Below are 26,051 nucleotides of genomic sequence, written 5' to 3' on the forward strand. Positions count from 1 at the left end.
GGCATCCTATCACTCTCCAAGATCTTGTTAAACAAACGAGTCAGAAACTCTACTGCCACCTCACCTAGACACTTCCATACCTCCACAGGTATGTCATCAGGACCAGCTGCCTTTCCGCTCTTCATCCTCTTCAACACCCTCCTCAGTTCACTCTTACTAATCTTTGCTACTTCCTGCTCCACACCAGTCACCTTTTCTACTCTTCGTTCCCTTTCATTTTCCTCGTTAATCAACTCTTCAAAGTACTCCTTCCATCTTCCCATCACACTCCTGGCACCTGTCAATACAGGTGCACATCCTTCCCATCTCTATCTCTTTGTCTGGCCAACCTGTATAAATCCACCTCTCCCTCGTTAGTGTCCAACCTAGCATACAAGTCCTCATATGCTCTTTGTTTGGCCTTTGCCACCTCTACCTTCACCTTACGCTGTATCTCCCTGTACTCCTGTCTACTCTCTTCAGTCCTCTCAGTGTCCCACTTCTTCTTAGCTAACCTCTTTCTCTGTATACACTCCTGAACTTCCTCGTTCCACCACCAAGTCTCCTTGTCCGCTTTCCTCTTTCCAGATGACACATCGAGTACCCTCCTACCTGTCTCCCTGATCAAATTAGCTGTAGTAGTCCAGTCATCTGGAAGCACCTCCAAACCACCCAGATCTGTCTCAGCTCCTCCCTGAAAACTACACAACATTCTTCCTTTTTCAACTTCCACCACTTCTTCCTCTGGTCTGCCTTAGTCCTGTTCATCTTCCTCACCACCAGTATCATTTTACACACCACCATCCTGTGTTGTCTGGCTACACTCTCCCCTACCAATGCTTTACAGTCACTGATCTCTTTCAGATTACAGCGTCTACACAAGATGTAGTCCACCTGAGTGCTTCTACCTCCGCCCTTGTACGTCACCATATGTTCCTGCCTCTTCTGAAAGAAAGTGTTTACTACAGACATTTCCATCCTCTTTGCAAAGTCAACCACCGTTTGACCTTTTGCATTCCTGTCCTGAACACCAAACCTGCCCATAACAGTCTCATCACCTATGTTCCCTTCACCTACATGCCCATTGAAATCTGCACCAATGACCACTCTCTCACCTTTGGGGATGCTCTGCATCACTTCATCTAACTCACTCCAGAATTTCTCCTTCTCTTCTAACTCACATCCTACCTGTGGGGCATAACCACTCACAACATTGAACATCACCCCTTCAACTTCCAGCTTCAGACTCATCAACCTGTCTGATACTCTTTTCACCTCTAGAACATTCCTCACAAAATCCTCTTTCAGTATAACTCCTACTCCATTTCTCTTCCTATCTGACCCATGATAGAACAACTTGAACCCTGCTCCTAAGCTTATAACCTTGCTACCTTTCCACCTGGTCTCCTGGACACACAGTATGTCTACCTTTCCTGCTCTGCATCATGTCGATCAACTCCCTAGCCTTCCCTGTGATAGTACCAACATTCAAAGTCCCTGCTGTCAGTCCTACATTCTTAGCTTTCCTCTTCTCTCTCTGCCTACGAACACACCTTCCTCCTCTTCTTCTTCGTCTTCGACCAACAGTAGTCCAATTTCCACCGGTACCCTGTAGGTCAACAGCACCGGTGGCGGTCGTTGTTAACCCGTGCCCCGACCGATCCGGTATGGAAGTCTTTGTCACGATTCGCACGTTTGATTTGGCATGTGTTTTACGTCGGATGCCCTTCCTGCCACAACCCTCTGCATTTATCCAGACTTGGGACTGGCACAAGAAGACGCTGGCTTGTGCCCCCTTGCGGTTGCATTAATAATTAAAAATAATAAATAATAATAATTAATAACTGGTGAACTCCTGACTTTCAACATAGCCTCAATGCTTCAGTTTACATGTCCAGTTTGGAAAAACACATTTCCACCAGCATCAGCTTTGTATGTTGTGTTAATCTGCACATATTAGCACGTTAGCCTAAGATCGTGAACATGGTAAATGGTCTGCACTTATATAGCGCTTTTCTGCCTATTGGCACTCAAAGTGCTTTACACTGCTACAGTTTGCCACAGTCGCATTAAAATGTTTGAGTTTTGTCCTTTTGGCTTATCCCAAGTGTCACCCCAGTGGATCATTGTCTGCATGTTGATTTGGCACAGTTCTTACACCGGATGCCCTTCCTGACACAACCCTCCCCAATTTCTACTTGGCTTGGACCAGCACTGCACAGCTGGGGAGGGGAATGGGCTGGTAGTGGTTCAGTGTCTTCCCAGAGACACTTCGAAATATAGCTGTGGCCGGGAATCAAACCATTGACCCTGTGGTCCGTGGTCCTTTACCAAGTGCTCTACAGCCGCCCCGCAATTGCATTACCTTCCTGTGCCACAGCAAAATGTTTTATTCCTCCATTTGATACAGTTAAATCAAAAACTTTGTCAACCATTTCCTGTCTTCCTGTGTTTCCTCAGAGAGTTGGAGCATCTGGAGGTGAATTGGCTCTTCATGTAGTCATTTCCCCAGGAGAGTTGACAGCACAGCTTCCCCCTGTCAGCCTTTGTGACACATACACCTGAAGAGAAAAAGAGTTTTTAAACCTGATACCATGGAAACCACTACCTAATATAAAACTGAAGCTAAAAAAACTTTTATTTAAACCCTCCCATTAAAACATATTGTTATGGATCTGAAACTGGACTCTACTCACCTTTACCTTTTGGCATTCCTTGCACCAATCTACCCACTCACACACCCTACTCATTGCCAATTCTTAGACCCGCACTCCCCCTCTCTGTCCCTTTATTTATTTCCAACAATCTCTGCACTTCACTCTCATTTCCTCTCTCACTCTGTTTTCCAAAGCCCTGCTTCCTGTTTCCCAGATTTTATTTTGTAGTTCCTTTGTTCGTTTCAGCTGCTTCACCACACTCATCAGCAGCCCTGAGGTTTTCACCTGTTCCCTTGTCTATTCAAACCAGGCTCTCCTTGCTGTCTCTGTGATCCCGGACAGTCTGTTTTCCTGTTTGGACTCGTTCCTGCTCCATTCTCCCTGACTTCTGTTAGTTTGACTCTCACTTTTGGTCTGAGGTTTTGTTTTTTTGTTTATATCTATCTGTCCGTCTCTGTTAAGAATTGGGTCATTTGATTGTTTGAAGTTTTGTATTATTGTTCATCCCTGCTCATCAGCTTCTGTTAAGCTCTCACAGGGATACTTTTTTTTAAATTCCTGTCTGGTTACCTCTGTGTTAAGTTTTTATTTTTATAATTTGGTGATTGCTGCCTATTGGTCTCATGTTCAATTCCCCTAGTTTTCCCTCACTCCTATACTTAGGTTCATCTCTGTTTTCTAAATTCTCTTGCCCTGTATAGTTTTCTTTAGTTTGAGATTAGTACTTAGGTCCTCTAATGATGGTTTTTGTTTAATGCGTTGCTTTGCATTAGTCAGCTTTTTTGTTTTGTTTTGTTTTGTTACTACTTAATCGTAATAAAATTTCTTCCACCATCAAACCTCCTCTCGCTGTCTACTCACTTCGGTCCCAAACATTACATTTGGAAATGAATTAGTAACACGTTTTTTATCCTGTAACTTTTATAACTTTAAACAAACGCTGCAATGAAAGGGAACTTTTTACCTTTTTAAATTTAACACATTTTAAGCCTTGTGCTGCTGTTGTTTTATGTAGTTTTTAAAAAAAATATTAAACCAAATATTTTAGTGCCTCAGTACTTAAAAAAAAACCTCATTTGTTCCAGTCTAAGCCTCCACCTTCTCCGTCTGGCTTTCATGTCTCACTGGGGTTCCTCCTCCAACACTCTGCATCATTCCACTGCCAGCAGCTCCTCAACCAGAGCAGGTCTGAGTCTCACTGGCTCAGACGTACATCTGAGAGACGTGTCAGAAAACATCACCACTTTGTCAACTAAAGTCTTTTTTTCTGTCTCTCTTCTTCTGTGTTTGATTTCTCCCTAACAACTTAATACGGAAGAAAATACATTGCAGAACAAAAACCTTCAGGCAGTGACAGTTTCTGGTGATGTTTTATGGGGTAATTAACTTATGTCTCTCATTGCATGTGTGTACTAAAAACTGATATTTAAGGAAAAGAATATCAGATCTTTGCATTTGCACAGAATGGCTTGTTTCATAAATATAAAAGAAGGAATATATTTTACAATTGACAATTTCCAGCAATGGTAGAAAATATTTGGAATATGAGCACATTTAAAATGACTTAATCCATCAAATATGTTTAAAAAAGGGCAGAAGATGAAAAGATGAGATTACTTGTTTGTTCTCTGTCCTGACTCTGACCACAGCACCCTCCTGTGCCATGCAGCGAACTGGAAGAGCATTTATCTCACCGATCCAGCTAGAAGAATCTGCAGTGGCAGTGCAATCAGTGACTGTTTCACCGGATCTCTCTCTGATTTTTACCAATAAAGCCTAAAATAGAGGCCTAGTTGGGAACTAAAGTATAGCAACAACACCTCGTCCCAATATATGAAGGCAAGAGAACAGTGAAAAATACAGCCTTAACTTTTCTCAAGTGATGACTAACAGATTGTTATTTATATAATGTTTCCTGATTACCTGAGAAAGCTGATTTCTCTGAGTACCCCACCTACTCAAGTGCATGTAAATGCAGTTTGGTGATGTCTCATTATCCCAAACACGCCTGATGACTGAACATTAGTAAGCAGACTCAGTTTCTGTCCTGCTTATGCTTACGTGATCATCACATGGGATATGCTGTAGTTTGTTGGAGCAGCTGCTGCAGACATTCCATGTGTGAGGTGGCATTTACTTACAAGTTTACAATATTCTTGCTGTTTTGTACATACACTCCAAAACATGGTAATATTGCCATTTCCATTTGCTAAGAGAAACAAATCACATTGTCCAGATGCGCTTCACACATGTAACACAGAGCGAGAAATTGTCTGACTCAGAAGCGTCTCACTGGAGAAATTCTGCTTGATTTCAGTGGAGAGTGAGCTCATACAGGAAGAACAATATCGCCTGACGGAAACAATGTGGGACAGAGCATCCTGCTCCATGTACGGGATCACTTACATTATCTGGAGAAGTGATCATTTGAATGTTTTATAGGATTTAAAAATACAATACAATACAATACTTCCTTACACAAAGTCATACCGCACAGAAAGTGGCGCAAGGTGTGAAGCGCCTAAAAATTACGGAGGGAGAAGAAGAAGAAGAAGAAGAAGAAGAAGAAGAAGAGGAGCCACGTCATATTGGTACCGGGGTCGTCATTGGTCGAACCACAGTGTAGCAGGAAGCTTCACTAACGGCGTTTTCGGCTGAACTCCCCACAAATAAACAGAGCCTTTTCAACGGTATAGAGGTACGAATTATTTATTGTCATTGTCGTGCGGGAAAATGCTGAGATAAATGATACGCTAATTCGTACGAACATTTAGTCACCGTTCAGTGCAGGCGTCTGTGTGAAGCGCCAAATTTGAAATAACAGCTAGAGTTAACCTAACCTTATGACAGCTAACGTTAGCTCTTGAATGTTTGCTAGTATAGAGCTTAGCTAGTATAATATCGCTCTTTATCTCGCTGTGTAATGATTGGCTTTTAATGTAACACTGTGACTTCCCCAGTAAATGCTAGCGTTGAGGGTAAGCCGCTGATGTTTACTTTTAACCCTGTTAGCGGCCTAGGATTTCTTTTACTGAAATGCAACCATAAGCAGGGCATAAACCAGCGTCTTCTTGTACCAGTCCTAAGTCTGGATAACGGCAGAGGGTTGTGTCAGGAAGGGAATCTGACGTAAACACAATGCCAAATTAAACATGCAAATCCTGACTTTTGTAGCAGGAGCGGGGAGCAGATGAAGGAAAATCTAGAGAGGTGGAGGGCTTCTCTCAAAAGCAGATGAATGAAGCTTAGCCGCAGCATGTGACCAAATACGTGTGTAAACGAGAGGGACCCAAGTGAGGTTACAAGGAGTAGAGGTTAAGAAGGTGCAGGACTTTAAGTACTTAGCGTCAACGGTTCAGAGCAACTTAGAGTGTGGAAAAGAGGTGAAGAGGCGAGTGCAAGCAGGTTGGAACGGGTGGAGAAAAGTGTCAGGTGTATTGTGTGATAAAAAAATATCAGCCAGAATGAAAGTAAAGCTGTTCAAGATAGTGGTGAGAACAGCGATGTTGTTCGGCTTAGAGACAGTGGCACTGAAGAAAAGACAGGAGGCAGAGCTGGAGGTAGCAGAGCTTAAGATGTTGAGGTTCTCTTTGGGAGTGATGAGGATGGACAGGATTAGGAATGAGGACATCAGAGGGACAGCTCATATTAGAAGTTTTGTTGATAAAGTCAGAGAGGCCAGATTGACGTGGTTTGGACATGTTAAGAGGAGAGATGGTGAATAAATCGGTAGAAGGTTGCTGAGGTTGGAGCTGCCAGGCAGGAGGTCTAGAAGAAGACCAAAGAGGAGATTTATGGATGTAGTGAGAGAGGACCTTAAGTTAGTTGGTGTGAGAGAAGAGGATTCAGAGGACAGGGTTAGATGGAGGCACATGATTTGCTGTGGTGACCCTTAAAGGGAACAGCTGAAAGGAAAAGAAGAAGAAAGCTAAAAGTAGAATATCATAGCAATAAAAACACTCAAATCATCCAAATTAATGACCTAAGAGTACATTTTCTGCGTTAAAATATATTTAAAGAAACGTTACCCAAAGGTCATTATATAGAATACTTTAAGCTGCTTAATTCATATTTTCAAATGTACGATATTATTACTTTTAATCTTCCGTTATTGTTAACTAAGAGCAGAAAGTAGCAGAAAAGGGAAATACTCAAGCAGAAATACCTAATTATATTTAAGTAGAGTATCTTCATACAGCTTACAGTCTGTTAAATATACTACTATTTACATTCCACCAGTGATTATGTGGACAGTTAGCTACAGTAAATATGCCTGTCTGAGTTACCAAAACTTTTTTTTTTAAACAGATGATGCGAAGACCCCGAACAACAACCGTAAAAGCTGTGAAGTACAGTGAAATGGACTCTGATCTGTAAGGGAAATTTATAATTTAATTAATTATAATATAGCTGTACTTTTCTGCACTGACAGCCCTGCATCAACCACATGTCTTTGTTTAGTTTCAGGAGACCACTTCGATGTTTGTCTAGAACAGTCTAGATTGTCAATTCCTCACAAGGCTACATTTTTAGGTTAAATTTACAGTGTGCAAAAGTGTTACTTATTTTTTAACAGAATTATGACCAATCAGAGAAGGACAACAATTTCTATTTGATTACTAAATTTAGTAATTTTTTGTAATTTCATAACTACAACTACTGCAACAAACAAGCAAAGCAATATCACACCAGGCAGATTGAGACTTGAGCACAACAGAGAGGACTAATTCAGAGTCTCACATTAGTGATAGCTTAAAGGGCCCACTGCAGGTTTAAGCAAATAGGACTCATTTAGAAACACTAGCCTGTATTCAGAGTTGTGGGGAAAAAATGATTGTATTATTATTTGTTTAATTTTATGCTTTGTTTTTTGTTCTTCTGTCAGATCATTTTCCCAGGCAATGAGTAGTGATGAGGATAGTGAAGAATGGAGGTCATCAGATTCCAAACCCAAACGCCCCAGGAAGACTGCCAGAGCTCCAATAGCAGGGGAGGAGAACACAGCTGTGAAGGGGACTACAAAACCAAAGGAGACAAAAGCACCCAAAGAGCCTAAAGCTTACAAAATGAATAGGAATCCTAAGCCAAAGGTTCCACGCAAACCTGCAGCAGGGCCAAAAACAGTGGCCTGTAAAGGTTTGAAGGAGTCAAAGGCATCGGAGTTGCCTGAAATGTACAGGGAAAGAAATTATGAAGGCAAAAATGACAAACATTCTGAAGAACACAAAGGAGATAAATTATTTGACTGTCCAGAGGGAAAGGGGGCTGAAGAGAGTGGGCAAAGTATTAGAATGAAGGAGGAGGTGAGACTGATGGCCATTTAGTAAGAGTCTGTGCACTTTTACATGTATGAGTCAAAGTTGAAAAGACTTGGCAGCAGTAATAACTGTAGGTTTATTAGTATGATATATGTAACTCTAGTTTAAAGCTGAAAGTGTTACTGAGGTGTACACCACTCTACTGAACAAATTCAAATTCAAACAAAAAGCATTTACTTTTGCATCGCTGTATTAAAGTGACTTTTCTCTATTTTTTTGTATGGCCATTGTTCAAGAACCTATCCCATTACTATTTTCTGTTGTTTTTCAATTCTTTCCTTCAGTCATTTTCCTTTTTGTTTTTGTTTTTTTACCCTTCTTTTTTGTAGAGGGTGTCATTCATCATAGGACATGAGGCAGATGAGGGGCCATCAATAGCCCTGGCGGGGCTTAGACCAAAGAAAGAAGAAGTGGATGAGGATTTCACTTTTGATGAGCCTTGTCTAAAGAAACAGAAGACCAGTGGTACCTGCTCAGGACATCCAACTGCTTTAGCATTGTCAGGGGCACAAGCTCTGAGAAATGAACTCAATATGAACTGGGACTTGATAGAGGTATTGTGGGAGTTGTATTCTGCCATAAATTTGATTTTTACTGTCTTATAATTTCTCAGTTATTTAGTTGAAACTGTCACAAAAGTGATAATCCTACCATGTGGATATTGCGTCCACAGAGGGTGGTGGAGTTGTACTGGAGTGCATTATATTAAGGCTCTAATGTTTTGCCCTCCTCATTTATGTTAAATACATTAAACATTCGAATCACATCCTAATATAATGCATTCCAGTACAACTCTACAACCTCAATACGCACATGGTAGGATTTTCACCTTTCTGATGGTTTTCTGAGAAATTCTAACCTTGGTAAAGTAGAATTGATTTCAGATCTTTTCTATTGGGTGTACCTAATGAAGTAGCTAGTAAATGTTTACCTAGTTCTGCTGTTTGAATATGTGGGCTTTCTTTCAGGTGCTGTCCACCCTGACATGTGTGGAGCGATGGGTTTGTGGAAATATTATAAAGCTCATTCTCGAGGAGAACACGGTGCCATTCATGGTGCGATACCGCAAGGAGATGATCAACAACATGGATGCAGATGCTGTCCGCGATGTCCAACTGGTATATGAGGAGTTATGGTAAGCAAATGAGTCATCGGAAAAAAAACACTACACCATTGTCCAGCTGCAGCCTTGACATGTTACCTCATATTAACTTAGCTGGACTGACTATTTCCAACATGCTTGACAGTGGCCACTAGATGGTGCTACTGATCAAACTTTGTGGTCTCCTGTGTGTGATTGTGCATGAATGAGTTGATTTTGGTAAGTTATAATAATATTATAAGAGTTATAAGTTATTATAATATTACAGTTATAATTTGTTATGGTATGTAATCTTTTACACACACACACACACACACACACACACACACACACACACACACACACACACACACACACACACACACACACACACACACACACACACACACACACAAACAAATAAAAAATATGTGTGTGTGTGTGGCTCAGCACTCTGGCTAAAAAGACCCAGTCTGTGATTCAGACTCTAAAAAAAGATGGAGTTTTGACAGCCGAGTTGGAACAAAACCTGAGGAGCTGCCGATCAGCTGATGAACTGGATCATGTGGTCAGAATCACTTTTTTGTTTGTTTTTTATGCTAACATGATAGAAAATATTTAATTATGATTTGCACATCTTATTTCTATAAGTTCATCTGCTTTTAGTTGTCTAAGTCTGGTTGTTTTACTTTTGTAGCACTGCCCCTATAAGAAAGGCAGTAAGCTGACAAAGGCTCGCAGGGCCAAAGAACTTGGCCTTGAGGTGGCTGCCTCTACACTGATGGAAACACCAAACACTCTGGATTTAAGAACATGGGTTAAACGTGATACTAAAGGTAAAATATATACACAGAACACCGTGTTAAAATGAGTATGAATGAAAACAACATAACCCTTATGATACCTGCCATTCATTATAGACTTTTTCTCACGTTTTTTTTTTTTTTTTTGTATTGACCAACATTTTTTTTTTCGCTTTTATTGAATACAATACCTCAACAGTCATGTAAAGCCTATTCACTAAAAGACTAATACCAACATTGAACTGCATTTATTCACTGTAACATCTTTGAATGATGATGCACTTAATGTTTTTAAACTAACTCATCCTTTCTATAGACCTCGATTTATGTCATCAGTCACACTACTGCACTTGTGATATAATATTTCCTCACAAAAATGTATACCTTAGTTTTTTCTTGAAAATAAGCTCTAAAGACTTATAACAACATTCCCTTTATACAGTCTCTGAAATGAATTTCAGAGACTGTCAAGTACTATCAAGTATATAGTATTGTCACAGAAAGGAACACATTACTGAGTGCACCAGTGTGGCTCCCATATATGGTTTTGACAGTGGAGGCCGAATAAGCTCCCCAGGATTTACAGACGTTCTAGTAAGTCCACACAAGTCGCGGCTTAATTTAGCTGCTTAATAGGAATATTTATTTATTTATTTTTTTGACATTAACAAGAACAGTAGAAAAGTGGCCGCTTTTTAGATACACTAACAAATTCTAATAAATATAACACACATCCACACGGTTTTTCAAATGCAGTCTGTTTGTTTATGTGTGACAGGTCTGTCAACAGTGGAAGAAGTGGCTACAGGTGTGGAGCACATTTTGGCCGATATGATTGCCAAAGACCCTGAGACACTCACCTATGTGAAAACATTGTAAGAATGTCTTTGCATATTTCAACATTTTTAATTATTTATGAGGTTTGATGAATTATTCTGTAAAGATTTCCATCCAGCTACATTAATGGTAGTATAATATTTTCTCTGGCTTTCTGCTTTTGTGATTATTTCTTTTTGGGGTCAGAATATGTATTGCTCAATAATTTTGGTGATCTTGCTCAACATTGCCTCCGTGTTGCTTTCAGGTGTGAAAAAAACTTAGTGACTATCCAGTCCTCTGTGTCTAAGTCAGCGCTTAAGGAAAAAGAGCAGGAAAAGACTGTCCAAGGCTGCAAGGCTCATCAGAACAAAAATAAAGACATTGACAAGTTCCACCTCTACTTTGACTTCACCTGCAACATCCAGCGCATCCAGCCCCACCAGGTAGTCAAAGACAATATCTGTTTATTTGAACAAACATCATTCCATAGTGAAAGAAAAATAACTAAGCTAATAGTCAGTATTAACCCAGTTCTTCTTGCTAAAGCACCTCTGTACTAGTACCCCAGCCAGGTGAAAATGGGGGGGGGGGGGAGAAAGCAAATGGAACAACAATAACAAATAGATATCATTATTTTTTTTTAGAATAGTTCTGCAGATAATTTGTGTTGGCTCTTATAGTTCTGTATTCTTTGATTCAACTTGTTGGATAGACATACAGACGCACACACGCATGCACAGAAACACCATCTGTTTGTGTTTGTTATTTCTGTCTGCTTTGTGCACTTCTGAATGCTAGCCATGTCCATTGCAGTTACCCTTTGTTGTGCCTCCACATTTACCCCACCTGCACCCTGCTCTATCTGCTCGGCTCCTGCTCAGTCCCTGCAGTGACTGGTAGGTTACTCAGAGTTGGTCCCAGGCCTTATGTGTCACCACAGCTTCCATCACCCGCTGCCTTTGTGCCACACCACACTCTCTGGCTACCACGCTCTGCCCTACAGTCATACAATTACATACCCGTACATGCATGCATACACACACTTGCTCACACACATGCACAGCCTACAAGTCTCCTCATTCTCTCCTCTTAACATATGTGACGTGTCCCCTGCCGACATGCCATTGGATTAGGACACTTTGATTGACAGGTGCTCTCCTGTAGTGACAGCTACTGCTGCTGGCCCCCAGGCGGATGGAAAGAAGGGGAGAGGGAAAGTGGGTGGTAAAGGGAGGGAGAAAACGAACATATGCGCGATGCTGAGGTGCGTCCGTCACTTATGTCTCTTGCTCCGTTTTGATCTGCCTCCCTCTCTGTTTTTCTGACTAAACAGCAACCCTCCAAACCAATCCACACCTCCCCTTTTCCCCTTTTTTATTCTGTGTATGTGAGGCCTTTAATTCGATGACTCGCATTTGTCACAGAGCGTTAATCCACAGGCTGTGACCGTGGTAGCTGTCAGGTTCCGGCTAAAATGAACCTTTTCTAGCCGTCAAGTTGGCGAGAAGGGGCAGCAGGTGGGAGATGTGTTTTGACAGGAGGCATGTGTGTGAACACACCCTTGCCCATTTGCCTTAACACATTGTATTAAAACCTCAGCTCTGCAGTTTTTCTTTAAAGGGAAAGGTTGGTTCATTCTGTAAAGATACCACTAAAAGGCAGGCATGTTCCTACTTAGATTGTTTAGATAGACACGCAAAGACAAAAATGTAAAGCTAGTTTAAAGACCAAAGAAGGGTGAAACATGAATACTGTTCACTGTCTGCTTAAAATGCACTTCGGGAAAATTATGGGATTGTGGCTAATGTTGATTTTAAAATTTTAATTATTCTGTTGATTGATTTTTGTACTTTAATTGCATTGTCTATGAATTAATCTGACCAACTGTTGATAACCCAGACATTGATTTAATGATCACATAGCAAAAGTTTAGATGCTGGAACCTCAGCCTGTTTGGAATTTTTGCTTAGAAAATAATTGCAATGACTGCAGTGACTTAATATTTAATACAAATAATTGGGCATTCATTTTATTTCAATGTAGTTTGCAATTAATTGACTAATAAATCTAGACTTATTCCTTCTATTATTAAGAATTATAGAATATAAGAAGTCCCCTGATGTTGGCCTTTGAAAAATTATGTAACATTTTTAAATAAATTCAGTTGGTCTTTAAAAAGTTCAGCTTTTCACTCTTAAAGCATAAGCCATATGACATTTCTAGTTCAGATGCTTAGCTGAGATTTAATTCTGACCTTCTTTGGGGTGTATGTGTTTACGTTATAGCTATTAGCAGCCCAAGCTCTCTTGAATGTGCCATTGTGGATTTGTTGAATATGCAGTCGGATGCTTTTAATGCGATTTGCGTTGTGATCAAATGGTAGTTTAGATTTTAGAGCTTAAAGATTAATGTAACAGCTTCATCAATCAAACACTTTTATTGATAGACAATTGGAGAAAAACAAGTGTTTTGGGACAAGGAAGCAACGATCGTGTTCTGCGTCTTTTTGTATGTCGATGCAATAAACTATGAATTTACCATTTATGTTGTAAAACATGAAAAATTCTTTGTTCTATCTGACTTGTATTGTAGCATTAATGTCTGTCAGAGCCTGATCTGTGTTGTTTGTTTTTTGTTAAAATACGAGAATGCACTCTAAGAAAAAGGAGCACAGCGTGTAAAATGTATAATGCTTGACAATGATGTTTGTGGTGACTAATCCTCAGTGAATATTATACTATACTAATATAATATACTCAGTCAATAAAAGTCATAAAATTTTACTGTGTAAAGAGAAATCTTTACTAAATGTAACTTACATTGCACGTACAATGCCAATTATAATTAGTTTTTCAAGGCTCATTATTTTATTTTTAAAGCTGTCTCGTGCTATTCTATAACTTTTATTTCAGGTTATAACAATCCTCTTATAGATTAAAATTTTATAAAGTTACATTTACAGCTATCTGCATAAAATGTGAGAAAGTAGCAGTGCCCGTGTGTGTCTGCCAGATCACAATGTGGAAGTCTGCTGTGAGTCTGCTTGTGTCGGTACGTGTGTATCTGTTTGTTTATCCTTGGTACGTCAGATGGATAGATGTGTTGATGACAGTATTCCACTAAAGAAAGGGTGAGAGGGACAAGGAGACGGACAGAGAGAGGATTGTCATTGGCTGACTGCCCTCCCTTAAGGCCTGGTGGAAGGATGAAGGGACATCCAGGAAAGATAGTCTGTCTAGTCTTGTCAGGGTTTGGCCAGGACTTGGCTATCTGTCACTCTGAGCCTATCTAACACAAAAGACCGTACTTATCACTTTGTCTCACATCACCCTTCTTTTAGGATCACCCTCTGTGTCCCAGCAGTGACCCAGCTCAGGCAAAAACAGAGACACTAGTATTTATCATCAGCAAAGTCACAAATATGCTGTCAACCAATGAAAGAATTCCAAAGATATTTGGATTAGTACATTTTGAAGCACTCTTCTTTATTGTAGTTTCATAGTGACTAATACCGCAGAGCGCGGAAGAATGTGGTGGAGCAAGAAGAGGGATTGGTGATTTTGGCAGAGTGGCTGGATTTTGATGCTCAGGCTTGAGCTAACTTAAATTTATACTGTAGTATGTAGTAGTGTGCTCTACTCAGAAGGAAATACTTGGGTTAGTTGTAGTAAATTTGTGCAAATCTGTAAATCTAGTGCAATTTGTTTTATTGATTTTATTGAATTTGATTATCAAAAAAATGTTTTTTGTTGAGTTTTTGCTACTGTGGGCGACTGGCGCAGGAAGGTAGAGCAGTTGTCCACCAATCTCACAGTTGTTGGTTCAATCCCCGGCTCCTCCGGTCACATGTTGAAGTGTCCTTGAGCAAGACCCTGAACCCCCACTTAGTTTCACCCGGTGAGTGTTGGCCAGCTGCATAGCAGCTCCCCCACCGGTGTATGAGTGTGTGTGTGTGTGTGATTGTGAGTGTGAATGGGTGAATAAGAAGCAGTGTGAAGCGCTTTGATTGCCAATAGGTAGAAAAGCGCTATATAAGTGCAGACCATTTACCATATACATTGTCTAGGCAGAGTCATCACCATCTCGTAAAGTGTTTCATTTAAATCACAAAATATTGAAAGCTGAGCTCTGAGAGCATTAGTGTTAGGCTTTTGCAATAGTTTGGTGGGCACAGAAAGAAGTGTTGTCAGAAAGAGGTCGTGCTATTTCTTTGTGGACAACAAACTTGAACTTTGATGAAGATTGTTTGAGAAATCTCACAACAGTCAGTGCAGTGGCCCAGGGCAGAAACATGCCAACAGAAGAGAAATTTAACTTTCATCATAATTCAAGCAAGCTTGCTGCATTAATTCCTGTCTCTGCTATGCCATTAGCTGTGTTTTATATTTTTACTTTTATGTGATGTGTGTTGCAGCACATCTCATGTGGCTGCTGAATGGTAATGGTTGTGGCACAACGTGTGCGGGTGGGGGTAAGCCTTGCGGTCTCAGCGCTGATGGTGGCGTAGTGGTGGCATTTGTCATCTTGCTTCTTCCGCTTGGGCTCCAGATTGATGTCTTGTTTCTTGGCCCTGTTCTGTGGCGGGCTAAAGGTTTCCCACTGAAAAGGTCAGACACTTACTACAGTTTGCTTAACAGCATGTAACAGTTCCTCTGAGGAGGGGAGGGGGGAAGCATACAACAGACTTGGCCACAGGACACACTCTTAGCCTCATCACTTTTACATGTATGCATGAAGAGTTAAAAGATTTTCCTTTCTATGCTTGTATGTAGCTGTTAGGCTGCATGGGATTTCTTTTATTTATTAGACATAAAGCTTGTGTTCTTTTGTTCCACCCCTACTTTGAAGGTGCTGCCAATTAGAAAGAACCAAACGGTTGGAAATTGAAGATGTTGATATGTTGGGTTTTTATCCCCATCTTTTTATTCTTTTTATAGGTTGGTATTTAAAAACTGCTTTCTCGTTTTGAATCAAAGTTGTATTTAGCAATTTAAATCAACAATACAATACACATTGTATTCTCTCTCTCTCTCTCTCTCTCTCTCTCTCTCTCTCTCTCTCTCTCTCTCTCTCTCTCTCTCTCTCTCTCTCTCTCTCTCTCTCTCTCTCTCTCTCTCTCTCTCTCTCTATCTCTATCTCTATCTCTATCAAGAATAGAAAACACATAATTACTAAGTAGCTACCACCATTACTGATGAATCTACTGGCTGGTAGATTAGTGCTTTTTTAAGTAATTAGACTAATGATGTGAGACCTGCTAGAGGGCACTCAATCTTTTGCCTTTGTCTGTGTGTATGGTTGAATTCCATAAATTGTATCGTATTGTATTGTATTAATCAGGTGGTGTGTGTGTGTGCGCACGCGCTTGCTTTCATGTGCGCGTGTGTGTTTGTGTACAGACCCTGGCTATTAACCGTGGGGAGAGTCTGAAGATTTTGACAGTGAAGGTGAACATTTCTGACAGGGTGAAGAATGACTTCACTTGGTGGAGCATCAACAACAGGTAAGAAACACAGTACAGTGCTCTTACACTAAGCAGTCCAGCAGGTGCACACAAACTAAGAACACATGTGCATAATTATGTATGAAAGAATGAGATTCTCACTTTAATACAAGCCATACATCAGTCAAGATTTGTTATTTAGGATTCTTTAAAGGCAATTTTGTATTAAAAATTGAGTTGGGGGGGAAAAAGTGGCAAAATGTAAATTTGTTTTTCACAATAACATTAATTTGCCCTGCTGCACATTTAACATTATGTATTACATTATTTTTATTTTGTAAATTATCCTTTTTGTTTTTGGCTGATTTGGGTCATTTAAAAAAAATGTTGTAACAGATATCACAGGGTTGTACGCATAAATTGTGACTTGTGTGAAGTCATGTTGAATGGAACTGATCACTTGACAGCATTTTAATGCAGGTGGAGACCAAGAACATTTGCAAGAGAAGAACTTTGTGCAATCATCAACAATGCAGTGGAGGACTCTTATAAAAGACTTATTCTCCCTTTCCTCACTAGGAGTTACAGGTATTTTAAGTGTGTGTTTGCTTTGAGGACACTGCTTCCCTTAGATAGCAAGTTATTCATTTGGAGTTTGTAAATTAGTAATTTTTTTTCCCGCTTTTATTTATTGGGTTTCTTTTACTGTCACATTTACGTATCTCAGCACTGGAATCCCATTTTATAATCTTATCATCAAAACTTTGTTTTTCTCTTTAATTCCTCTTCTTTAGAACTAAGCTGACAAGTGCAGCAGAGAAGGAGTCAATTGCCATGTTTGTACGAAATCTCCGCCAGCGCCTGTTAGTGTGTCCAGTCAGGGGCTGTGTCATCATGGGGGTGGACCCAGGCTTTAGACATGGCTGTAAGGTGGCAATCCTCTCTCCAACAAGTAAGTGAACACACATAGTACTGTGGACATTATTGACTTGAATGGGCACATTTTACTGTATGTTTTGTCTGTATGTTTTGTCATAAGATTATACTTATTGTCAATGCACTTTTTTAAAAGTCTCTATCCATTTTAGTGCTTTAAATCTCAGGAGCAGCTACTGTATATCTGAGAAACTGCAGCATTAGAAAGTAAAATGCATGTTGACCTATTGAAGTTAAAAGCCAACGTTGTTTTGTCCTGTTTCACTACTTTTACTTAAAAGGAGTTATAGGAGTTATTAGGAGTTAAGTATAGGGTAATAGGTTTTAAATATGTGACACTAACTTGAATTAGAGTTAAACATGCATAAGGCATTTAAGTAGCTGTAGTCCAGATTTAAAGGATCTGACTGATACATTAAAACATTTATATCGTCACAGTTAGTCAGCTTCACTAATTCCATGTCAAATCCATGTGCACTCTTTATCTTCCTATATTAATCAATTAATCCTGCTACAGAAATGAGCAGTAATGAAGCAAATATTCTCTCTGAGCAGATGCACCAGGCACCACCTGATCTGTTCATACAAATAAGGTGTGTTTGCATGTGCATATTAGAATCACATATTGTCACATCTCTCAGTGGGTTTGGCTTCACACTGTGTATGGGATGGACCCACCATGTGAGTTACACTGGCACACAGATTTTGGTTATCAGGCTGAGCATAGGAAAGACAGGTTTTATGGCTTTTAACTCACATGAGAGACCTGTCCTTTCAAATATACCATTCTCCTCTATGTAGGCAGAAAGCTAGCAGGAACTGGACTTCTTGGGGAGGCTTAGAGCAAATGTGGAAACTATTCTATTTAGGGCATTGTTGCTTCATTAGACAGAAAGTGTAGAGACATTAACTCATAGTTTGTAGACTGTAGAACCTTCTCTTGTCACCATACTTATTTTTTTCTCTGTCTCTAACTGTTCAGCTTCACCTCTGTGATCACAGGTCAGATTCTCCATACTGATGTTGTGTACCTGCATAATTCAGGCAAGCACAAAGAAGCTGAAAAACTGCGCCACCTAATGACAAAATACAGGTACTGCTATTAGTGTAAAAATAGTCATAGTTAAGTGTTTCAGTTGAATTCACTGATATAAAAGTGGACAGTGAAATGTTAACCTAACTTAATTTCTAAATATTTATAGTTACTTCCTCACTGTACTTTATTTTGTACTTTCTAGCTGTACCAAGATCATCATTGGCAATGGGACAGCGTGTCGTGAGACTGAGTCCTTCTTTGCAGACCTCATCTCCAGGCGCTATTTCCACCCCCTTGATGTGTCCTACTGGTAAGGACTACGAAATGCTACATGCTAGAGAAAGCCCCAGTTACCTGTGACCCTGAATAGAAACACATTCGCATAATGAACATGACTATTTAGGCACTGTTTCACTCTGTCCAACCAGTGTAGGCTGTAGCTCAGTTTTTTAAGTTGTGTGACTGTCTACCTGCAACTTAACCGAGGCGTGTCTCCACATTTACAGGAGAGGTGGACTTTTTACACACAGTTGGGAAAACTTCATTAATTACTGTATTTAAATGATCTGCTCTGGCATTGTGCTACTTACTTACTTTAGCCTTACGAGCCTAAACACTTTTCTGTACAGCAAACAACACAGCTGTTGCATACAGACCCATTTTCTACAGTGAAACAAAGTGGGCGTGTTCAGGATGCATACAACCCTATGATATCTGTTACAACATTTTTAGTTATAGCCTATTTTTTTCTCTGAGGTTCTGTTGTGTCGAGTTTCCTTAGGTTTCCTTAGTTTTGCTGCCTAAATATACCTAATAGTATCTGTAGCGTTATTACACGCATGGTACATCACTGAAGTAGGCTAACTGCAGGTGCGGTTATAGGGGGAGACTTGGGGTGGCCATTGCCATCTGTATTCTGGCAAAAAGAAAATAAAGACTTAAAAACCTTAAAAAAAAAAGCGCTTGAGGGTTGTAGACTACTCAATATGTAAATCATTTTAGATCTCCGGTACATCAATTGTAGAAAATATAATTCCAAAGTACTTTACTCCCTACATTTATCTGAAATTATTATACAAACAACTAATAACTATTAAAACATACATACATCATTATTGATTAACTACCAGTCAGTAAAAAAGTAATTACTTGGAATACATAGGTTAGATAATACTATTGCCTGCAATTTAGGCAAGAAAAATTTGCATATTTAATATTGCTTTCTATTAAAACCAAATTACTTCTTAACCGATCACTTGATTAATTGATAGAGTAAGAATAAACCATAGAAGACTTGATTGATAAAATAAGTGATAGCTGCAGGCACTAGTGAGGTATATGAAAGACTAAAGGGCATAGGAGGAAAATATGTGGGAGCAAGAAGGCTGAACACAGATGGAGAGTGAGAGACAAATTCAAATGTGTCCCTCAAGTGAATACTGTCTATTAAAGACATCTGGACTGTTTCACTTTAGTCCAATTAAAGAGACGTTTTGTGGTCCACATTGTTTCTATAACAAGGCTCAGTCCACACTTAAGAATACAACAGCACAGAACGTTGGTCCAAGCATAATAACCACTGGCCTCTGATAGCTCCGTCTCCCTTTTTCTCTGCTGAGTTCCATGTGTGTTTGTTGACCTGAGGGTAGCATCACGCACACAGCCTGGAGTCATTCTGAGCTCTGCATGAAGGTGTGTGTATATGTGTGCTTGTGTGGGAGAGTTTTCACAGTATCTTTGAGTTCTTTTTTTCTCCAGGTTCCATTTTCTGTCTATCTAAAACAACAGAAACAGAAAGTTAGGTGTTTATTAAGTTAACTTCCACTCGGTTATTTTCATGACAGAAATTTCTTTTTCTGAGCAGGCCTGAGCACCTCCAGATCCTTATATAATGCCTCTCTTGTTCATTCTTTTTCTATTACTATTGGCATCCATGCTTTTCACAACACATAAAATACTGGACTTCTGTTTGATGTGGTGCTGGCTGAGTGTTCTGTCATCTGATATGACTAACTGTACTTTTTCAGTGCTAGAAATGTGTAATTATTCTACCTTTCAACTTAGTATAGTTTGTAGAAGAAAGGCATTAAAAAAAATACCCTGCAAAATAAAAATAAAACTCTGCCTCTGTTCCCAGTCTTTCCTCTTAGCTGGGCTTCTCTCCTAGATGTCTTTGAAATATAAAACTCTCTGGTATGGTCCCATTTTGCACATCAGTATAACATGCACTACGGGAAATATTTGATACCTGGGTAAGATTAACCTCAAATTGCAGGGCACAAATGAAATGTTAGCTCTTGGCATACAACTCTGCCTGTTGTTATTCAAACATACAAATGTCCTGGGAAGACCTGAGGAAATTGAATTCCGTTTGGAAAGTACTGGCTTTTCTTTTCTGGTAAACAGATGCTAAAGATGCAACAAATATGGTATCATAATGTTTACTTTTTGTATGGAAAATGCATTTATGCATGCTGGCATTAACCTACCCACAAACATGTCACAAATACCCCATGGATGCAGAAAAATTGCACCATGCTCATTTGGGATGCTAATACTACTCAAAAAATTATATCAAGTATACCAATCAGACACAACATTACCTTTTGCTTTTAGGTTTGTGCTGGAGATGGGTCACCATTGGCACTACTACACACCTTCATACCCAGCAGTGGCACCCTGTGTGCTCTGTCACCTGTTGATCATGAGCAGCATGCATTCCATTGTGACCCCCAATTGCTGTTTGTATCTCGTGGGTTTCTGCATTGTTTTGAATAATGATACTGTGATACCATAATCTTCTCTGTATATTATCTCCATTTTTTGGACAATTTTGCCCTCTTCAGGTCCTGATCTGCCAAAAAAAGTACACAAGTGGAGCAGCTTCCTATAGATTTAAAGAAAAGAAAAAAGGTCAATACTGCCCTTGTGCACTTGTACTTATGAAACTTTCCGAATCCTGTAACTGATACCGCAATAACCTCTGCAGGTAACTGGAGGTGGAAAATTATCTATGGTCTAGAGCTCTTTTTAAGAAAATTTACAACAGCAAAAGTCAACTGCAAGCTGTGCTCTGCTAACAACCGAAGGAAATCTGTAGTAACCACAACTTTACCTGAAGCTCACTTTGTTTCACAAAGCTATTTTATCTCCTTATTCTTTTGTAGACTCTACAATTTCCATTCTCATGGGAGTTGCTGATTTGTCTTCATTAGACTGTCTAGTCATCAGGTGTGTGCTCCTTCCAGACTGTCAGAGACTAGAAATCTGTGACTGCATTTACATGCACCTAATTAAAATAGTACTCTGTAGTTGTAGTCTGTAGAGTTTACACGCACTTAAAAAACCTAGTTACTAGACATCTACATGCAGCAGATGAGAAACTTATTTTGGAAGCATGATACTGAAATAAATTAAATTGAAAGAAACAGTAGGTTTTTAAATTTTAATTAGAGAGAATGAAGCCCATGGCTTCTACAAGAAGACTGTACAAAAGGGTAAAGGTGAAGGCGTTAAGAAAATAACACTGAGTTAGAAATGAACGGGGAGAAGCTGTGACCATAGTCGGGTATGAGAAATACTGGTAAGAAAAACATGGTGTATATGGCTCAGTTATATAAACACCATTGTTGCTAAATATGACACTATTCCTCCCCTGCTGACTGATCCTCAGCTGACAATGAGCAACCATTAGGGAATCCTCATTAAGACAGTAAAAAGGATGATGGCGGTGACAGAGAATGGCTACGCAGGAACAGCAAACAGCACGGGGTCTTAGTGCTTGCTGTGAATGTCCCAGTATGATTAACTGACCCAGTTTATGGTACACATTTTACATGCATTTGTCAGGATAGGTGTCCTCAAATAACAAAGTGTGTTTCTTTTGCTTTACCATTGTCAGCCAAAGTGTGAGGTTGGAAAGATGTCTTTGACTCAAAAGTAAAAATCCACAAAAAAAAAGTATCTGTAATCTTCATAGTGTGTTTTTGTTTGAGCTGAAGAGCAGTTTTGACCCTCTTATAAGACTGTTAACATCTTTACCTTGTGAGGTGGGATCAGCCAATACAACTGAGACTCACTGTCCACTGCAGACGTGCATTTCTCTCCTCTCCTCTCCTCTCTTCTCCTCTCCTCTCCTCTCTGTAGTTCATTAAAGACCTCAGCCTCATTTGCACCGTCTGGTTCCTGTCTCCCTGTGAGCATTCATTGTGTCACCACCCCCGCCCTTCTCCACCAGTCTGTCTTTCTCTCTGTGTCCTTCTGCCTCAGTGCTCAGCTGGAATGACAGCCAGAAATGGCAGCCTGCAGGACATCCTTACTTGGGGTGTGTTTGTGCATGCGTGCGTGCGCATGCCTGTGCAGTTTTGAGTGTCCTAGTCCTAGTCGACTCATCACACTTCATGACTCACCTCTTTCCTAATTTGTAACAAGTATGGCCTTTACCAAATACAGGCAAACAAGGGCAAACTTATGCATGACTTTTTTTTTTTGCTTAAACATGTGCATCTTATAATGGAGTGAAATGACAGGTTAGAGTGTTTGTCTTTTATGATATGCCTATGTATATTTTGGCAGAAGCCATAATTCTGGTTATCACCATCACATTACCACCTTTTCAAGTATAAGGAATAAATGATCCATAGTAAAACTTTTATAGAATGCGGGTGCTTGTCTTGGATTTTTGATATTGGTCATGACATCATGATTTTCCACAAATGTATATTTTCTTTTTTATATTCTATCTTTTAAATATTTTTTTTCTTTATATAAATACATCTTAAGTGTGTCGTCTTTTTAAATTACATAAAATGTTTTGTGTATTTTAAAGTACAAAAATAATATTGTATATTAATATATGTTGCATAGAATTTTAAGACCTCAACAATAATGGCAATATATAAACTTAATGCAGTCGCAACATTTAAAAATTTTTCCTTTAAAAAGGATAGTTTACTGCATATACAGCATAATACAGTATGAGATTCAACAGATAATTTTTCTGTTTGAAAAAACTGTGTGAACACAGCGATAAACATAACAGTAGCTGTTTAAGATGCAATAGTCCACCTTGCCTTTACTTTTGTCTTTGCTTATTTATTCTTCACTTAACAGATTCGACTCTTCATCCCCTATTAGATTTACAACAAAGTAACCTCACATGATTAAGCCTGAACAATGCATTTATGAACGATCAACATCCTGCAGGACATTATACTGCATAAGGTATTATTAGCTGACAAGGTTTGTCTGTGCCTACAGCTGAATCCCAGTAATTTAATGGCCTCCTGCTGGAGGTCAGTTTGTGACATTAGTTTAGCAATAGAAAAACATCATGTGTCACTTATTTTTTCTATTTATTTTTTTTTGGTTCTCATTCCCAAGTTATTATCATTAATACCTGCCTATCGTCACTTCCCACTGTGTGTGTGTGTGTGTGTGTGTGTGTGTGTGTGTGTGTGTGTGTGTGTGTGTGTGTGTGTGTGTGTGTGTGTGTGTGTGTGCGTGCGTGCGTGCGTGCGTGTGCGTGTGTGCGCGCGTGTGCGTGTGAGCGCGCATGTTTTAGGCTGATTGACAGGCCAGTGAAGCATGGCCTTGTCCGGCATTGTTTTAGCACAGACTGGTACAGCATGCAGGCTTTGTTGAAGCTTACAAGAGTGCTTAGCCCCAGCCAGACAGATGTCTTGTGGGTGTCTCTATGTGGTTTGTACTGGAGGGTTTTGCTTGGTGACTTTCAGTGGTCTGACACTCTCCTCTTCTTGTGCTCCTGGATTTTTGTAAGTGGAAGTGATTTGTAAAATGGGCAAACAGACATACCATTGTTAGTTTTAACTTGCCACACAGAGATCGACCTGTCCTCTGCTCCCAACTGCTTCAGCCATTAAATGATATTTATAAAATGGTTTAGTTTCACATTAATTTGTAGTTACCTTTTATTTTTGGGGGGTTTAACTGTATTGAAGCTATTGTCCATCTCTGTCAAATGTAATTTACTAAGCATACTTTGACAAGCATTTGTATGTTTATCTGTCAAAAAAAAGGAAATGAGGAGAAAAGGAAATATGAGTTAATATTAGGGTTATCTGCGGTCAAAGGCTTTGATAGACATGCATACAATACATACACACTCACGTGTCTTTGCTGTCATTTTGCCATATGATGATTTTTGCTACAGTTTAACCCCCTGTGCTTTGACATTTTCCTGTCACTCACATTTATTCCTAAATGTAGCTGTGTGTTTTCCTGATATTGTGTTCTATGGCTGATAAGACTCTTCTCTCTGTTTAGCAGGAGTCTCCTTGATGGGTTCATATCTAGTTGTCTGAGAGCCATACAACTGTTGCAGCAGGAAAGCTAGTCAGATAGCCAGCAGTGGATGCCTGTACTGAGACAAAGACATGCTTGCAATAAGTCCTTGACTGTCTTGCCCTCCAGCTCACCCCTTGTTGGGATGAGATCATTATTATTGGCTTCCTGATGGACCTGGAGGACAGTGGTGTAGTCTGTATTTATGACTGTGTGTGTGGGTGCGAGTATGTGTATCCCCTGTCATGTCCTGTGTCCAGGCGTGCTCCAAGGGCCAGGCTGTGTGAGTGATGAACATACAGTGGCAGGACCAGTGATGACTGAGTGAGATCTAGGCACTCAGGCCTCTCCTAAGGTTTGAAGGGTGCATAGAATAAAGTGCAGTTGGACGTAGGGATTTAGAGGCATGAAAAGGCCTCAGTCTGGCTGTGGGGTGCATCTTCATTTCAAGTAAAGAAAAATGTACCCATGGCAAGGTTATGTGTTAACCTTAAGACTTAATACTGAGTGGATAAAGGAAGGCACGAAAAATGTTTAGATGTTTAACATGTCAATATTTAGGAAAGATTAACTTTAGAACTAAATTACATACATACGATTGATGCTCCTCAGCAATCGTTGAACTAGAATGGGCATCTCACATGGGCCAACACAACACACATGGTGGAAGGCAGATCTTGCACATTGGAAGATCTAAGAGATCCTTTTGAAATAAAAGGCCTTATGTGGTGTTTGAAAATGGTTCGGCAAAAAATATGTTGTGATAATTATGAATATCAACTGAAAGGTATTTATTTTTGACATTGTAGTCAACTTTATTAATTTAATTCAAATCACAAATTTGCCTTTTAGTGCCTTCAAAATCCTTTCTTACACCGTCAAATTTATTGTATTACACCTTTTGTTTTACAGCAAAGCAGTGTTTCTTGAAAAGGGTATATTTGTGTTTGTTTGTCATGGGTAGGGAACCTTTGGCTTTCGCAGGTGGTCTATAATGAATTTCTGCCAGCCCCCTTTCTATCACCCATAGCGCATTCTCCCTGCCCACCATCCCTTTCTGGTGATCAGCCTCTGTCCCTGTTTCTTTCTCTCCTTCTGGTTGCCCTCCATGGCATCCTCCCCTAGGGTTCCACTTTTCCCTGCATTGGACCGGTGTGTGACAAACGTGTGATGAGTCTGTGTGACATGCCATGTGTGTATTTGTGGTTTGGTGTGTGTTTGTGGTTGTGCTCAGATACTTGCTGGTGTGCATGTGTTTGTGTGTGACACAAGTGCAGGCCCTTGCTGCTACTAGATTGACGTGAGTGTCTGTGAGGCTTTGCTCTTTTCAGACGAGCCTCACACTGGCAGTTGGAGTTTACGTGTGTGTGTATGTGTGTGTGTGTGTGTGTGTGTGTGTGCGTGACTGCCTGCCTTCTAGCGCCTTGCTAGAGACTGACGGCCCCTGACACCTGCCATTTGAACGCTTTTCTCTGTGAAAAATGTCATCGTCTTTAGAACCGACGTGTGTAAGAGAGAGATGGTGCGTCCCTCAATTTCTCTCCCTGAGGTCAAGCTTTGCAGCTGACTGAACAATAGGCCCAAGCTGTTTGAGCAGGCAGGACAGAGAAAGTGTGCATGTGTGTGTTGGGGGGCAATATGTAACATCGCAGCTCCTTCAGTAAAATCAGTAAGTA

General features: G+C 40.0%; 1 protein-coding gene across 1 annotated transcript in view; it reads left to right on the forward strand.

The window, feature by feature from the left end:
* The first annotated feature begins 5,179 nt into the window (after positions 1–5,179).
* The window catches only part of srbd1 (S1 RNA binding domain 1), a 48,129-nt gene continuing 27,257 nt past the window's right edge, over positions 5,180–26,051 (forward strand). Inside the window, exons 1-14 of the mRNA XM_067515310.1 lie at positions 5,180–5,334; positions 6,945–7,009; positions 7,522–7,939; positions 8,284–8,508; positions 8,923–9,089; positions 9,486–9,603; positions 9,733–9,871; positions 10,617–10,713; positions 10,923–11,100; positions 16,057–16,160; positions 16,581–16,688; positions 16,895–17,052; positions 18,039–18,129; positions 18,275–18,382. Coding sequence (XP_067371411.1) covers positions 6,945–7,009; positions 7,522–7,939; positions 8,284–8,508; positions 8,923–9,089; positions 9,486–9,603; positions 9,733–9,871; positions 10,617–10,713; positions 10,923–11,100; positions 16,057–16,160; positions 16,581–16,688; positions 16,895–17,052; positions 18,039–18,129; positions 18,275–18,382 — 1,976 coding nt within the window. The 5' untranslated portion in view covers positions 5,180–5,334. The remainder of the gene's footprint in view (positions 5,335–6,944; positions 7,010–7,521; positions 7,940–8,283; positions 8,509–8,922; positions 9,090–9,485; positions 9,604–9,732; positions 9,872–10,616; positions 10,714–10,922; positions 11,101–16,056; positions 16,161–16,580; positions 16,689–16,894; positions 17,053–18,038; positions 18,130–18,274; positions 18,383–26,051) is intronic.

This window comes from Channa argus, chromosome 1, assembly GCF_033026475.1.
Source record: "Channa argus isolate prfri chromosome 1, Channa argus male v1.0, whole genome shotgun sequence".
Taxonomy (NCBI): Eukaryota; Metazoa; Chordata; class Actinopteri; order Anabantiformes; family Channidae; genus Channa; species Channa argus.